The sequence below is a fragment of the Bacillus rossius genome, chromosome 1, assembly GCF_032445375.1.
Source record: "Bacillus rossius redtenbacheri isolate Brsri chromosome 1, Brsri_v3, whole genome shotgun sequence".
NCBI classification, from domain to species: domain Eukaryota; kingdom Metazoa; phylum Arthropoda; class Insecta; order Phasmatodea; family Bacillidae; genus Bacillus; species Bacillus rossius.
In genome coordinates this window covers 329,414,331-329,429,319 of record NC_086330.1, presented here as the reverse complement: position 1 = coordinate 329,429,319, position 14,989 = coordinate 329,414,331, and the positions used below count along the sequence as shown (strand labels likewise).

General features: G+C 36.1%; 1 protein-coding gene across 5 annotated transcripts in view; it reads right to left on the bottom strand.

The window, feature by feature from the left end:
- The window catches only part of LOC134528023 (ras GTPase-activating protein-binding protein 2), a 140,446-nt gene that overhangs the window by 53,793 nt on the left and 71,664 nt on the right, over window positions 1–14,989 (bottom strand). For all 5 annotated transcript variants that reach the window (XM_063361195.1, XM_063361199.1, XM_063361196.1 and 2 more), the window contains exon 8: window positions 10,045–10,172. In XM_063361195.1, the coding sequence (XP_063217265.1) occupies window positions 10,045–10,172 (128 nt within the window). The remainder of the gene's footprint in view (window positions 1–10,044; window positions 10,173–14,989) is intronic.

Genomic DNA, 14,989 nt, shown 5'->3' with positions numbered 1-14,989 from the left:
ACGTTTAGGATAAAATTACTTTCTTTTTGTTTGAATAAAATATAATAACAACGCTCATGCATTATATTTGGCAATCAGTTACTGATCGCCAAATCAAATGCATGAAATATTTATTTAAAAACATATTGATATTTTTGTAGTTGTAACAAGTTCCGGGCGAATAATCTTGCAGCGGAAAGTGTATTTACATTGAGAATGTGACAATGTGACAAGGCCTATATCCTTGAGCTGTTTGTTCATGTGGGGATCTGTCGGTGGATCGGGAAAAAAAAGTTACGTAACACGGGAAGCCTTCTTTTCACAGACGAAAGAGCCAAACTCCCGATCGTACATCTTCGTTTTTTTTTTGTTCATTGTAAATAAATATGGCGGTGTTGATAAAAGGAAATACCATAAACAAGGCAATGGTATTTATTTGTACGTCGCCATATTTTTCGTTTGCAGTGTGTCCGTGAATGTTTATTTTCGACAACTCATGATAACTATGGTCAATTAGGTTAGGTTAGCTACATTATAAATACTTTAAAACATTGTGGACGGTTGATTTGGTTAGGATAGCTACATTAAAGATACTGTGAAATCATGTTGAAATAAAGCTTAGTTTTTTATATTTAAATATTTAATGAATTGAATTAATCATTTAAAATATTTAAATAACATAATGATTTGCTAATTAATCATTTAAAATATTTAAATAATGCAGATGCATCTTGGATACACAATTTTTATATCAATGGGTGTAGTAATATTTTATTTATCATATTTGACGCAAAAAATTATAAAATCATGAAACTCGAACTGACTCGACCTCTTCAAAAATTTTGTGACTCGAACTCGACTCGACTCGAAATATGAATTGCTAAACTCGGCTCGGCTCGGCTCGGCTCGGCTCGACTCGACTCGACTCGAAGCCAAAAAACCTCAACTCGTCCATCTCTACTAACTATTGTAGTACACTTTTACCAAGAAAGAAAGCAGGCTATCAAATTTGGTAATTTGGCTCTTGAGAATGCCCGCATTGCTTGCAATCGGAGAGCTATCAATATTAGACTACATGTACACACTCTATATAGGAAACAAACATAACGAAACATGAATGTTGTCACCTAGCACTGGCTACATATTTATTAGCGGTTCACTTCGATGAAGATTAACAGATAAAGGTTACACATACAGCTTGAAAATGTCTTTAAAATAAAATTTACACATAAGTTAACTTTGTATTTCTGTTAGTTAAATAAATAAACTGTAATATCTAAATGCATAATAGAGTTCAACTATACAATACATTGTTTTATACAGGAAAAGAAGTTAATGGGCAGCATCATACAGTAAAACATCAGTATAACAAACTTGAAGGGACTGATATTATGTGTGTTTGTTATAGTGAGGTTTCTTTAAAAAGATATGAATTCAAAACCAACCAACAAATGATTTGTGATACAAAGGGTTTTTTCTGTAGCCATCATTATTTCAAAAAACACAGAAGTAATAGTAGGTACTCAGTATATAGATACAGTATACACAATGTACTTACATACTTTTTAATACATGCTACAGAGTCCTCGAGCAGAGCAAATGAAGATTAAGCAAACCAATCCGATTTGATTACAGTACTTAAGTATATTGTACATTATTGTTGACAGCATTGAATTTGGAATGCCAAATCTTTTAGCTATTTCTGCTTCTTTACCTCCCTGATATACTGCATGTACAATTTCCAGTTTCGTTGTAAGAGCAATTGCTTTCCATTTTTTTTAACCATTTTACGAACACTAACAATAAATTACTGAAAGTTAAGTCTCATTTATTACTGCACGAGATTTGCCCAACCATAACCTATTTACAAGCGAACAAATTTAACCCAGAAAAACTTCTAAACAAGATACATAACTGGTTAAATAATTTATTTCCCCCTACAACATGGAACAAAAACAACTTTCTAAACCTACAGATTTTAATTAAGAAACACTTCCACAGAATCTGTATCGGTTATCGGAATTCATTACAACACGGATAAACGATCACACATTTTCACAGAACAATGATGTAAATTGTTCACGTGATGAAATTTTCTAGGCAGTTTCGGAAGATCGATTAATCGAAGTACGATAGCTTATGTTGGTAAACAAAGTGTGTTTCAGTACGTCTGTAACTCTTCTATGGCCAATCAGTTGTAAGATGGCGGCAGTATTGTTTACTCGCCGAAGCATAATTTATTTATGAAACAAAATTGAAAATTTATGACAATCGTACGAAAATATTTTGACGATTTTTCAGTTTTACCTTCGCTGTAGCGGGTGTTTTTGGTGTTGCATCCAAAAAATGCTTCGTTATTTAGAGGTGTAAATACATAGGATTACATAGCGATTTTGCGGGACTTAACAGTTGCTTCGTTATACCGAGGATTTCGTTATAAAGGAGTTCATTGTGCGAGGTGTTACTGTATATGGAAAAAAAAATACTGTATCATATTTACTAGCAGAATAGTCGCGCCTGTGCATGGATCGCACCCATAATTTTGAGCAAAATATCTAACATTTTCACCATAAGGGTTGCCCATAAAACTGTTTCCAGTAGAACACAAGTAAAGTCTTTATGGCAGGGCTGCCACCACTTTGAAAACAATATCCTTGATTGAAATGTGAAATATCCTGTAATATCCTTGTTTTGAATATAAAATATCCTGTAAAATCCTGTACGTTAAAAAATACAAAAAAATATGCAATTTTATGAAAATTACTTCATCATAATGTACGTAACTATACTACAATCAAAACAATTCAATTTTTAAGACTTTATACGAGTATTTACCACACACACACGTAGCCTACACTTCACCACTGGCAGTATTTAAATATTACTTTTTCAGATGTTTTGCCCTATTCCTCATTTCTTCTGTTGTCTGGAATTCTGCCATATTCTTCCTAGAAGAGATATGCAACAAAGTATTTAGCATTGGCGATTCAAGACATGACCTGTGCGCTGTCTTGATAAGGTTGAGCTTACTAAATATCCTATCCACCCCTGCATTGCTATGTTGAAGAATAAGCCTTGCCTTTGCAAGTTTACAAAGCAGTGGAAAACATGTTTTCCCATTAATTTCCATTTCATACTGTGACACTTTATGCCAGCCCTGCCACCAAATTAGGTTCCTAAATCCTCATTACAGCATTTAAAAATCCTGTAAAATTTATAGCCGTAATTGACATAATTTATTTTTCGTGGTAATTTTAAATATACATTGCATTCCAAAGCATAATTTTAAAAAAAAAATCAAATGAATGTAAAAAAAATTTTACATTTGCCACTTACATTACAAAACTAATAGTTGGTATCACAATAAAATGAAAAAAATTTAAAAATTTCTCTTTACTATAGGCTTTGGTGCTTTTCTTATTTACAAACTATAAATACATCCATACAATTGAAGTTATTTATAAGTTAAAAAAACAAACAAATGTATTTCACATCATTAACTAGCTACTTTTTCATGTTCTGTGCTCTTTTCTGCATCTCGTCAGTGGGCTTGAAGTTCTCATTCTGCAATGCAACAGCACATTTAACATTGGTGATTCCATTGACGATCTGTGAACCGTTTTAACCATCTTGAGATTGCTGAAAAAACCCTTTCCACAGCAGATTTTCTCCAGTTGCAGCACCACTCAAAGCCATTACTTTGCACAGATGAGTTTCAACAATCTCAGATGGAAATAACCTTGCTAACACTACAACCTGCCTAGTGACTGTAACATCAGTTGATTCATCAATCATCAGTGTGAAAAATTGTGTTTTCATTGCATAGGTAACATAATCTGCAGCTGATGTACCCAAAAGTTGAATAATTATCTGGCTAGTATAAGTGCGAGAACAAGGAAAGTTTCTTGAAATTTCACTATCTGGAAAGATTTGAGAGACAAGTTTCGTGAAATTATCACTGAGTTTCACAGATAGTAAATTGTTTTCACAAACGAAGTTCGCCCATAACTAGAGTCAAGATTTTGTGGTGTTATTTTAAGACAAATTTCGGTGTAAAGAAATAAAGATTTTGGTGTTATATGGTTTTATTTTTTTGCTCAAAATACCCACGGTAAAATTTTCTTGCTTTTCTGTACGACATGCAAATTTATTAAAACAAATATTACTAAACACTAAAACCTCATGATCTTATTACAATTAAGTTCATTTGCAAATTCATAGATAATTAAGTTCATTTGCAAATTCATAAATTCAAACTTTTAAATAACTACTAAACATTTCACGACTTAATCACAATCACACACACTACAAAATTACACAATTAAGCACTTCCAAAGTTACTATTAAGACGGTTTTATTGAAATGCTATTACAGTAGAGCACCCTGTATCCGGAATGGTCGGGACTTAGACTATTCCGGATAGTTGAAAATTCCGGAAAGTAGAAATTCACTATAAAGCCCCCTGATAGAAAAAAAAAAATTGCTCCCGAAGTTTGTGAACATCCTGTAGCTGTAGATGAGGACGGCAAGGGGGGTGGGGGTAGGGTAATGACAGCTACATCCGGTGGTGTGACCTTGCCACGGGCACGCTTATCAGACCTTGCCGAGAAGCACGCTACAGCTACGTGACTGTACCATGATGTCCGCGCGAAGCAAGCAGACGTAGGCGAGACGTTTAGACAGGAGAAGTTAAAGTTAATCACTGTCACTGTCACTCTGAACGTAACTGTTTACGTTTGTGCCACTGGTGCCAGGTGTTGGATCGTCAATGTTCTCACTCGTAGTTGAAGCAGGTGTGGAAACAGGAGCTTTTTTGAACATGTCACTAATGCGTTGTTGCCGCACACGTTTGTGCTTCTCTTCAGTCAGCTGTTTTTGAAGCATATACAAATGCATAATTTGCTGGTCGTTGATATAACTTTGTTGCTCTAGGCCAGCTATTAATCGTTCAATGTGGTGAAGGCACTCATCTTGCAAGATTTTCTCCTGTGGTTCATCTTCATCGCTACTGCTTTCATTGTTTCCGTCGTCTTTGTTACACTTCACAGAGTCTTTATCTGAAAAGTGATGCACAACGGGAACATTATCATCAACACAAAACCATTCCACAATGTTTTGTTCTTGCAATTGTAAGTCTTCTAGTTCTGGATTTGTTATGTTCTTGGCATACTCCAGCAGTTCGTTCACGTTTTTTTGTTCAAAACCTTTGAAGTCGGCTTCATTTCCCTTGTCATGAACCTCGTCACGATAAACCAAAGTCGGCCACAATTTAAACCATGCCTTGCGAAATGTTGACGCAGGCATACCTTCCCATGCACGAGCTAGTGACCATATGACATCCTTTATGGTGTATTCCTTTTTAATTTCTGAGATCGTTTTGCCGCCATTCAGATCAGATAAAAAGTGCTTCATGAACTCCGTGCGATAACGACATTTTAGGGAGCGTAATATTCCCTGATCTTGCGGTTGGATTAGTGCAGTGCAGTTAGGGGGCAGATACATGACAGAAACATTATCCCTGTCTAGTGTTTCAGCTGCAGGATGCGCGGAGCAGTTGTCTAGCATAAGGACAATCTTGCAGTGCGGGTCGAAGCCTATCTTGTTACGGTGTTGCCGGCTCTGGTGCACAAAACTGTCAAACCATTCTGTGGTTATTGCAGATGTTATCCACACGGTTTTTGTAGCTCGGTATTCAACGGGTAACACTTTAACACCTTTTAGCGCCCTTGGGCGCAAGCTTTTGCCAATTACGAGTAGCTTCAGCTTGTGGGTACCGGCAGCATTTGAACAACCAAGAAAGTCAATCTGTCTTTAGAATCTTTCATCCCGCTGTGAGGATTATCTGCAGTGCACAGCGTGCTTCGAGGCATATAACGCCAGTACAAAGCAGTCTCGTCCGCATTGTAAACTTGGTCTGCTGTTAAGTTGTTGTCCAACACATATTCTGCGAACTCAACAACAAACTTTTCCGCCGCCGCTGTATCTGCAGAAAGCTTTTCACCGCTAACTTTGAAAAAAGAAATTCCATGGCGTTTTTTGAATTTATGAAGCCACCCTAACGAATAGTCACAATCGTATGTTAGATTCAGTTCGGCATGAAACATTTTTGCCTGTTCTATCAGCATCTGTCCAGAAATGCTAACACCTTCACTTTGCCTGTTCTATCAGCATCTGTCCAGAAATGCTAACACCTTCACTTCGCCGCAAACGAAACCATTGATAAAGAGCATTATCAAGGTCGCTACATTTACTACCCTGCATTGTTTTTCTGTTTTCAATTTCTCTCTTCATATCACTGTCCGAGTAAAATTTACACAGTTCATTCTTTTGTTTCTTTATGTCGTAAATCGTCGAAATGCCGACATCATACGATTTGCTGAGATTTTTAACAGAAGTCCCAGCATCTAGTTTCTTGAGAATCTCAACCTTTTCTTTAATGGTAAGAACTTTTTTCCTTCGTTTACTACTCTTTTCCTCATCACCTGGAAGTTTATGTTTTGAAAACATCACGTGGTCTGCAAGAACGTACATACTAGCGATCGCGCACCACAAGCAAGACTGACATTGAACGCACACAATACACCACTCCCCCTCCCCTACAACGCGTTATCACGGCGCGCTCACGTGTAGGCGGGGCCGCTGCCGCCAATTCCTGATATGCGCTCGACGCCCGTGCACTGCAGTCGCGAGACCAGAAGCCTTGGCTTCCATCATAACTCGCTGAGTGTTTATAAAATCAAGTGCACCCTGACTGACTAGACGGGGCGTGAACTGCGCAAACAATCGGTATTTACTTCCGTGGGAATAATATATATTAATAATATTATAATTCATTTAAAAATATATTTATTTTTTTAGATTTTGTAAATTTTTTTTAACTCTCGGAAAACATCCGGATAGTAGAAATTCCGGTAAGTAGAATTACGGATACAGGATGCTCTACTGTATAGTTAAATTTTCTGCATTTTCTGGAGTGAGACGTTGTCTTCTGTCACTAACTACCAGTGAGTACCAGGAAAATGAACGTTTTGCATCAACATTTGATGTTGGGAACCAGATTGCCCTTAAACTGGCTTGAGCAAATTCACTGTGGTCCCCTTTAAGGGAGCAAAGTACCTTTGCAACATCAATTTGGCTTGTTTCTGTCAATGAAAATTCATCCTCAATTATTTTTTTGAAAGCAACATAGCCATGTATGAATGTATCAATGAGAAGATGGGAAACAGAAGGCAAGTTATGCAGAGACTTCTGTAGGTTTGCATCTTCTATGCTAACCCTACTCACATTTCTTGGGTTGAACCGCAAATTAATGGCATTAAAGACTTTTAGACAAGGATGTCGTTTAACAGATGAGTTTTGCCTCAAACGCTTATGTTTCTCACTCGCGACATGTTTCACAAGCGTATCGCGTCTCTTGTAGTCTAGCCTGCAGTTACAGAATTTGCACATTAAAATTTTATCACTGATATAAAATCCTTCACTGGAAAATTCTTTCGATCGGTCACTGGCAGAAACCTTAGTTTTAGGCATTATCAAAAAAAATTTAATCACACAGGAAGAATTTAACCTCTCAATACGCAAAAACTTGCCGTGCTGGAAAGATCAAAACAATGGAGAATAGATGCGAATACAAACGCATACCGAATACCAACATACGTACGTGAAAATTAATACCGACATAAACATGTACTATTTTTTATTATTTACAATCGTTACGTTAAGCGGGGTTAATTTTATTTTCGTAGCCTACGTACTTTATTTTAAATAAACAGTGAAAGCAATGCGCTTTAGTGTGTAATATTTTAATGATTAAAAACGTAATCTTAGAAAAACATATTTTGGGCGTTTGTTATTTTTGTATTTACAGAAAGTGAACGGCGGCCATTGTATCATAGTTATCAACATCTTAAATTATTATGGTACACAAGATTACCGTTTAAAGAAAATATTACGTTAATTCCGAGACTTCATTTTAAAATCTATAATGAATCACCGTCGCATATAATATATATGGCTGCTAGTTACTGTAAGAAATATTTGATTGTGCTGAAGGTAGTGAATTGTCCTTACAGAATGGAAAAAAAAAAACGTAAATAATCAGGATAGACGAACTTTCGTGACATATCGCGGATTTCACACAATTTTGTTTTATTTCGTGTTTTCAAGCGGTTTTCGGTGTTATTACGTTTTATCGCGCATTACCATATAATCGTGGCTCTACCCATAACAGCTCCACATCAATTATTTTATTTGGTTTGGTTACAAAACTCATCAAAGAACAACTCTGATCAGCAGCTCGTTGGTTTTTCGCATGAACTTGCGTCTTCAAGCCGCCCTTTTGTCACGTTCAGTTCCGAGTTGCAAGTCGAACAAAGGGCGGAAAATTCCGTTTTACCACACCTCAACCATTTCAATTCTTGCTCCCATTCTTTACGATAACGCTGTTTATAAAGTGACCTGACCGGCTAAGCCTTAAGTTTTTTCTCCTTCACAATCAGCTAAGACCAAAACTACTACTTAAATCACGTAAGTTTGTAAACAAATGCCGCACCTAGAACATTGTAACGGCAAAAAATAAATGTTTACTGACGCCATGACACTTCTTAACGTTTAACTCAACAAACAAAAAACATTTCCCCCGAAACCATAGATATTGTACTTCATGAAACGCTATTTGGGAGTAAATGTTTTTGGTTTGTGGTTAAATGATTGGAATTTCCATGGCGCTACACGTAATGTGTGTGTTTGCTTTAATGTTGGATGCTTGTATGGTTTGACAACTTCAAATAGGTAGTTGAGTGTAAATATTTACACGAATGAAATTCAAAAATGAAAATATCGGCGAAGCATCGTAAATATATGTGAATGTCGCAGTTTATCTGTTAGTCCATTTTAAGCTTCAAATATCCGTGAAAACGGATAAAATCCGTAAAAACGGCAGGCCTGCTTTATGGTCCCTGTCTCAGCTTATTGCCTCATAGGAAATGGCACTGATATATTTAGTCTTTCCCCTCTTAATCCTTTATGGCCCTTCCTCACCCCTTTCCCCATCACCTTAGCAGTATTTAACAATAAATACAAAGGAAAAGAATACTATTTATCATACCCAGGATTCCCTTCCAGTAAATTTTATTTTACCAATTACCTTTCCCGAGAGAGACGACGGCAGGCTATTTCCCTGTCAATTTTTTTTTGTCATTTTCTTCAATAAAAACAACCCTTTACAGGAGTTTTGTCATGAATGAAATGTTGCAGTAGAAAGCAAAAACAATGTTTGGACACAGTTCACAAGAATCTGTTGAGATAAACATAATAATTGAGTACAGTGCAAGTTCATGGACATCTACGATGAGAGGAAAACACTACTGTCCCCCCCCCCCCCTTAAGCACCGCAAAAACACAAACACATACACAAGCAAACAAACAAACACAAAAACACACACACAAGTTATTTCAGGACATAGTCAACAACAACAGTGCAATGTTGCTCAATATGGAAAATTTTCATATGTGTGGCAGTACATTTTATTAAACAAAAAAATCTGCATCTTGGACGGGAAACCGTATTGTGTAGGTTTAACTAGTACGGTAATTTTTTGTTTTCCCATTATAGATGCCAAACTACCTGGCAGCAACTTGAAAACAGATTGCTGTTGCATGGTGCTTTATACTGTCACGTTTACTACCTAAACAAAGAGTGCAGAATCTAACAGTGGCACCAAAAACATCATGTAAAGTTTATGCGAGAATTTTTTTCTCAAAATTTTGACGTGACAATTATGTGATAAAACGCTGTATTTAGAATGTAAAAAAATTAAAGATAGGACCTCAATACAGCTTAACATGCATACAAAACATGTACAAATTTTTTTTATGATCTAAAACTTAAATTAATTAATTAAAAATTAACACAAAATTTTGCTGCAAAATTAATCCACCAGTTATCAAAATTTAATCTGAATAATGTTCAATAAGCTTCAAGAATATCTTAAATCTTAAAATACAATTAACTGGATTATGAGATTACTAAGTATGAAACAACTTTTGAATTCTACTCTAACTCACCGGTGAAGTAGTTGGCTTAGTTGTAGCTGTAGGACTTGTTGACAACGTTGAAGCAAATGATGGCGGACCAATGTTACCAATACCACCAGACTTGACCAAAGTTGCATATGTCTTGGGCTCATTCGAAACTGTAAAGGAAAAAAAATCATTGTAACTCAAGTAATAAACAAATAAATCATTACTGTAAATGAATGTCAAACTGACCAAGTTTCAACAACTGAATGGATGTTATTAAAACTGGATAGTTTTTAACTGAATATTAAAAACTGAAGAAATAAACATTTGCAAATATGGAGGAAAAAAATCTCATGTATTGTCTCCAATGCACAACTTTGCAAAAAAAAAATTTAGTGTTTGAGAAGAGGAAAAAACTTAAATTCCAATAAGATAGTGTCCATGGTGTCTTTGAACTCCTGATGGTTACCAAGCAGTCAAAAATTTGAATGGTTTCTTCGTTTAGTGCGTATTTTATATAAGTCTTTCCCAATATCATAAAAAATTAATAGTTACTAACAAATATTTACTGAAAAATATTTCCCATCAATGCCATTTTAGCAAGCATCAAAACACAACACAAATAAGTGGCACTCAAATGTGGTATTTTTTTCTTTATCAGTGTTAATTAATTATATCAATAGATGGCACAAACTTGGAATGTTGCTTTTGGCAGGGCAAAGCAACACAAATTGATGCATTGTATAGTGTAGTATTATACTGTAACATCATTGGTTATTTAGTTTAAGAGCATGTAAAACTTGTTTACAAGAGAAAATATTATGGATTTTATAACTATAAAACTTTTTAAGATACTTCCTTTTTAATAGGACTATGTGACATGATACTTAAAAATAAAGTTGCTGTCATTTTTTAAACTTAAATCCTTTATAAAATAAAACTCCTTAATTTTAAATGCACAGTCTATAGAAAAAAAAACATTTTAAGAAAATTAAATTAAATCCATGCTGAATATTAGAACTTAACAATGTAATGTTGCAGAATCCTGCCCTCCAATATAAATCATTTTCTTTTAAACTTCTTTTTTGTATAGGTAAATATAAATGAGTCAATGTTTTTAGAGTGGTGTGTATGTTATGAGACAGTATAATCAGACGTTATGGCTGTTAATATATGTTATTTTTGCTTGCTATGTGTTTTAAGAAGGTATTTTGTATTTTAACAGACATTTTCTATCATTAGTAATTTTTAGGTAATTATTCACAAAGAAGTCGCTGTTCTAGATTTTTACGTGGTTAGGCCTACTTATTCATGTTTTTCTCAATAAGTTTAATTTTGTAAAGTAATTCGTATTATAATTATTGTTCTTAATTTTCATTAACGTGTGGAATAATTCTAGAACACGGGACTGTGTCTGATGTGTAGAAAGAGAGAGGCATAAGAGACATGTAAGTGTGAGTGAGAAAGGAACAGTGCTTCCCCGCCAACCGAGATAAAGACGGTAATTCCCCCCCCTCCATGGGAACTGTGTGATAACTGCTCTCTCACGGTGTGGGAGAGAGAACGAGAATGGAAGTCCCCGATTTCGATGTGAAATTGAAAAGAGACTGATCAGGGGAAGCCCAGATTTCTGTGTGTAAGAGATTTTTTCATGTATTGTAACCTGTTCTGTGATTGGCTGATATCTGTAGCGTGAATGAAGAGTGCGTGTGATTGGTCGGTGAGGTCATGTGACGTCTACTCCCTGCGTGGAGGAGACGAGTTCATGAGATCACCAGTCGTCTGTCGAACGCTGGACGAGTAGGTCGCGTTCGATGGCTTCTCGCTAACTTATTATGTAATTTATGAAGAGATCATTTCACGTTGGTGGTCGGAGCCAGGCCTATATTTAAATCAACCTAAATTTCTTTTTTTTTGTTTTGGATATAACTTAATTAGAAATTGCGGCCACCTTCGTAGGCATGTTGGCTCGGGGCGGAATTCGTTTTCGCTGGGTGCGGTTCTCTTCGAGGTCGTCCCATTTTTTTGTACTTGCAGTAAAACATTACTGAAGGACTCAATCTACGCGATTATTTTCCGGTAATTTCTCGTCATGCGAGCTACCAGCAGTTGTTCGACGGGCAGATGTATGTGGACTGAATGAGTAACTTCTTTTGAAAGTGTTTGGAATCGTCTGTGCAACATTCTATTAAAATAAAATAAAAACATCAAAATTTGCAATCGGCGTTGAACTGTTTATTTTGTATATAACGAAACGTTATAACTTTCTTAACTTATGTCAATTTAAGGGGTGTACGAAAAGTGGAAAATGGCAATCAACTATTTTCAAATCAAATAGCAAAAAGTTTCTGAATCAAATGTCAATAATTTTAAGTCAAATAGATGTTGTACTTTGCTTTGTTGCATTATTAATACACACACACTTCTAAGGTAAATTAAACTAGCTGATTTAATAAAAAATTTATTTTATCATAAAACAAATTATCATTTTGCTAAAAAAATCCATTTAGCCTATAACTTGTGTTTTAAATTACAGATAAAGGAATTTGGGCCAAAATGCACAAAAATTTAATAAGCATAATTAACATTTTGTCATTTAATAATAAGGATTCAACCAATTTTTAGTTTTTTAATGAAATTTGTTAAGTCCTATGTATATATCACTAAATTCATTGCTTAACACTTACAAGAGTTTTGCAAAAAAAAATCTGCTTCATTTTGTAGCAACCCAGGTTACTGCTGTTCCCACTTGATAAATACAGTCAAACCTCACTGAAACGACCCCTTACGGTTCCCAGGAATAGGGTCGTAATAGATGTTTTTCGAAATTTTCAGTAGATTTCACCCCCCCCCCCCCCCCCCCCCCCCCCCCCCCCCCGCCCAACTTCCCAAACCACTACTCGCTAAGAAACCAGCCGTACAATGGCAGGATGCTGTCACTCACAATGCTAGACGGCTTTGCTTTACACCCACTTCAACCTTCATGACAATTCAGTCGCCCTACAGGCCACCTCTAAAGAAAATATGTCAAAAGACAGTTTATTTTTACTGGTTAGTTTACATGTACGTTTTCTGCTTGTCGTAGTTTAATACACTAGAACCCCGATGTCACGAACCCCAGATTTAACGAAGCAGTGATTTTACGAATACATTCTCTGGAACCGTCAAAAAATTGGACATTTTTACCAAAATGTGAAAATAAAAAAAAAGAAAAAAAAAAGAAAAAAATGAAAGATAATTAAAATCTGTTAAATTTAACACACATCATATTTTTGTGTCTGCTTTAATACTTCCAATAATGTTCATGTAAGAATAACAAAAAAATAGTGGGACATTTCCTTTAAAAATATGGCAGCTGTAGGTTCTGCAACGCGAGTGGGTGCACACGAAGCTCGCCCGGCTGGCTGGCGGCAGCGGCTTCATGACGCCCACCCCTCTGCAACATTCTTCAAGGCTAGCTCATCCCTCCCAGACACACAAACCATCTAGTGTCCTCCCTTAGAACACCCCAACTTCGCTTCCTTTGAAAAACCTTCAGTGAGAAAATGCTCATTTCACCCTCCCTTCTCCAGTAAAATTGGGCTATTATGAATGAAGTACTAAAGCGATGAAGGAGGGGTCAAAATATGTCACGTTTCACACAAGTTCGAGTTCTGTCATCTCTGGCAAGGAATTTACAAGCGTTTCATATAAATGTATTTTAATAGCAAGGTTCCTATGAAAAGGAATATACAGAATAAAATCAAGCTGCTGTCACCAAACAAAGCATAAAACGGGCCAATGCGTGATCGCTTCGTTATTGCTCCTGCGAGAGGTAAGACGTGGAATGTTAGAAGAAAGATAAATGCGGGGGAGACAGACGGCAGCCAGTGTGTATCCAGCGTGGGGGAATAAGTAGCGTAACTTTTTTTTTTATGCTGGGTGAAGCGACCTTTTTCTATCAAAACACGGGAAAAGATAATTGCTAGAGCTGTCAAAATAAACATCGCTGCGGCAGTTAAAACATGTCGAGGCGGGCGTGCATCCAGTCGGTCGCTGTGTATTGTCAACCGATAGTAATCAAAATCAAGAGAAATCCAGCAGGTAGCTTTGCCTTAACTGTGTACCACACTAGACACTCGCAAAAAGCTAAACGTAAACACGTTGCCACAAAAACCTTTATCTGCACCCTGCCAGCAAAGGGACGTGGAATGGGGGTTGTTAAGCGCTGACAGCGGTCGACAGGAAGTGGTATCTATTTTTAGATATGCGCTGCCTATGGCAGTAGAGCACTCGGCAAGAGAAACGCAGTAACACGCTACTCACCACAAGAAACTTATTTTCTGTCCGATTTTCTTCGGATTTTCGGCAATGTTTTCACGGTTCCTCAAAATCTGGTTGTAATAGAGAGGTGGTCGCAACAAAAAGGTTTTACTGTAGTTTAATTAAAAAATTTATTATGTTATCTTATGGTAAATGCTAATGTTTCTTTGATAAAATTTAAGTAAGAGCTTATTTTTCTTTCTAGGAAGCATTTGTGTGTACAGTTATATTATAATCATAATTTATATTATTTCACGCTTTACTAATTATTTTCACGATTTGCTCCCTTTGCAGTGAATAAGCCCTTATTCTTATTTTCACACGGTTTGCCAATTTACATTTTTAGGTGCTCTAACATAATTTTTTTAATATTGCTTGTGTTTCATGGTTCATAAATAAGAATGACAATGAGGTTTTCTTTTGTATTTTTTTCTCGCGATGACTCTCTGATGCAATAGTTAGGATAGTTGCATTAGGTAAGAGTGAGAGAAAGTTCAGCAACAGTGGGAAGAGACTCTGGAGTTCATCAGGCCACTGTTGTCATGTGCAATGATTGGCTGGTTGATTTCAATTGTCATTTCGTGATTGGTTAAAAATGATGTCACTGATTCACATGATTTTTTTCGGAAGGTAATCTCCTATGAAACACCTCGCTACAAGGGTACGAAATTGTATCTGAGTTTGTTTG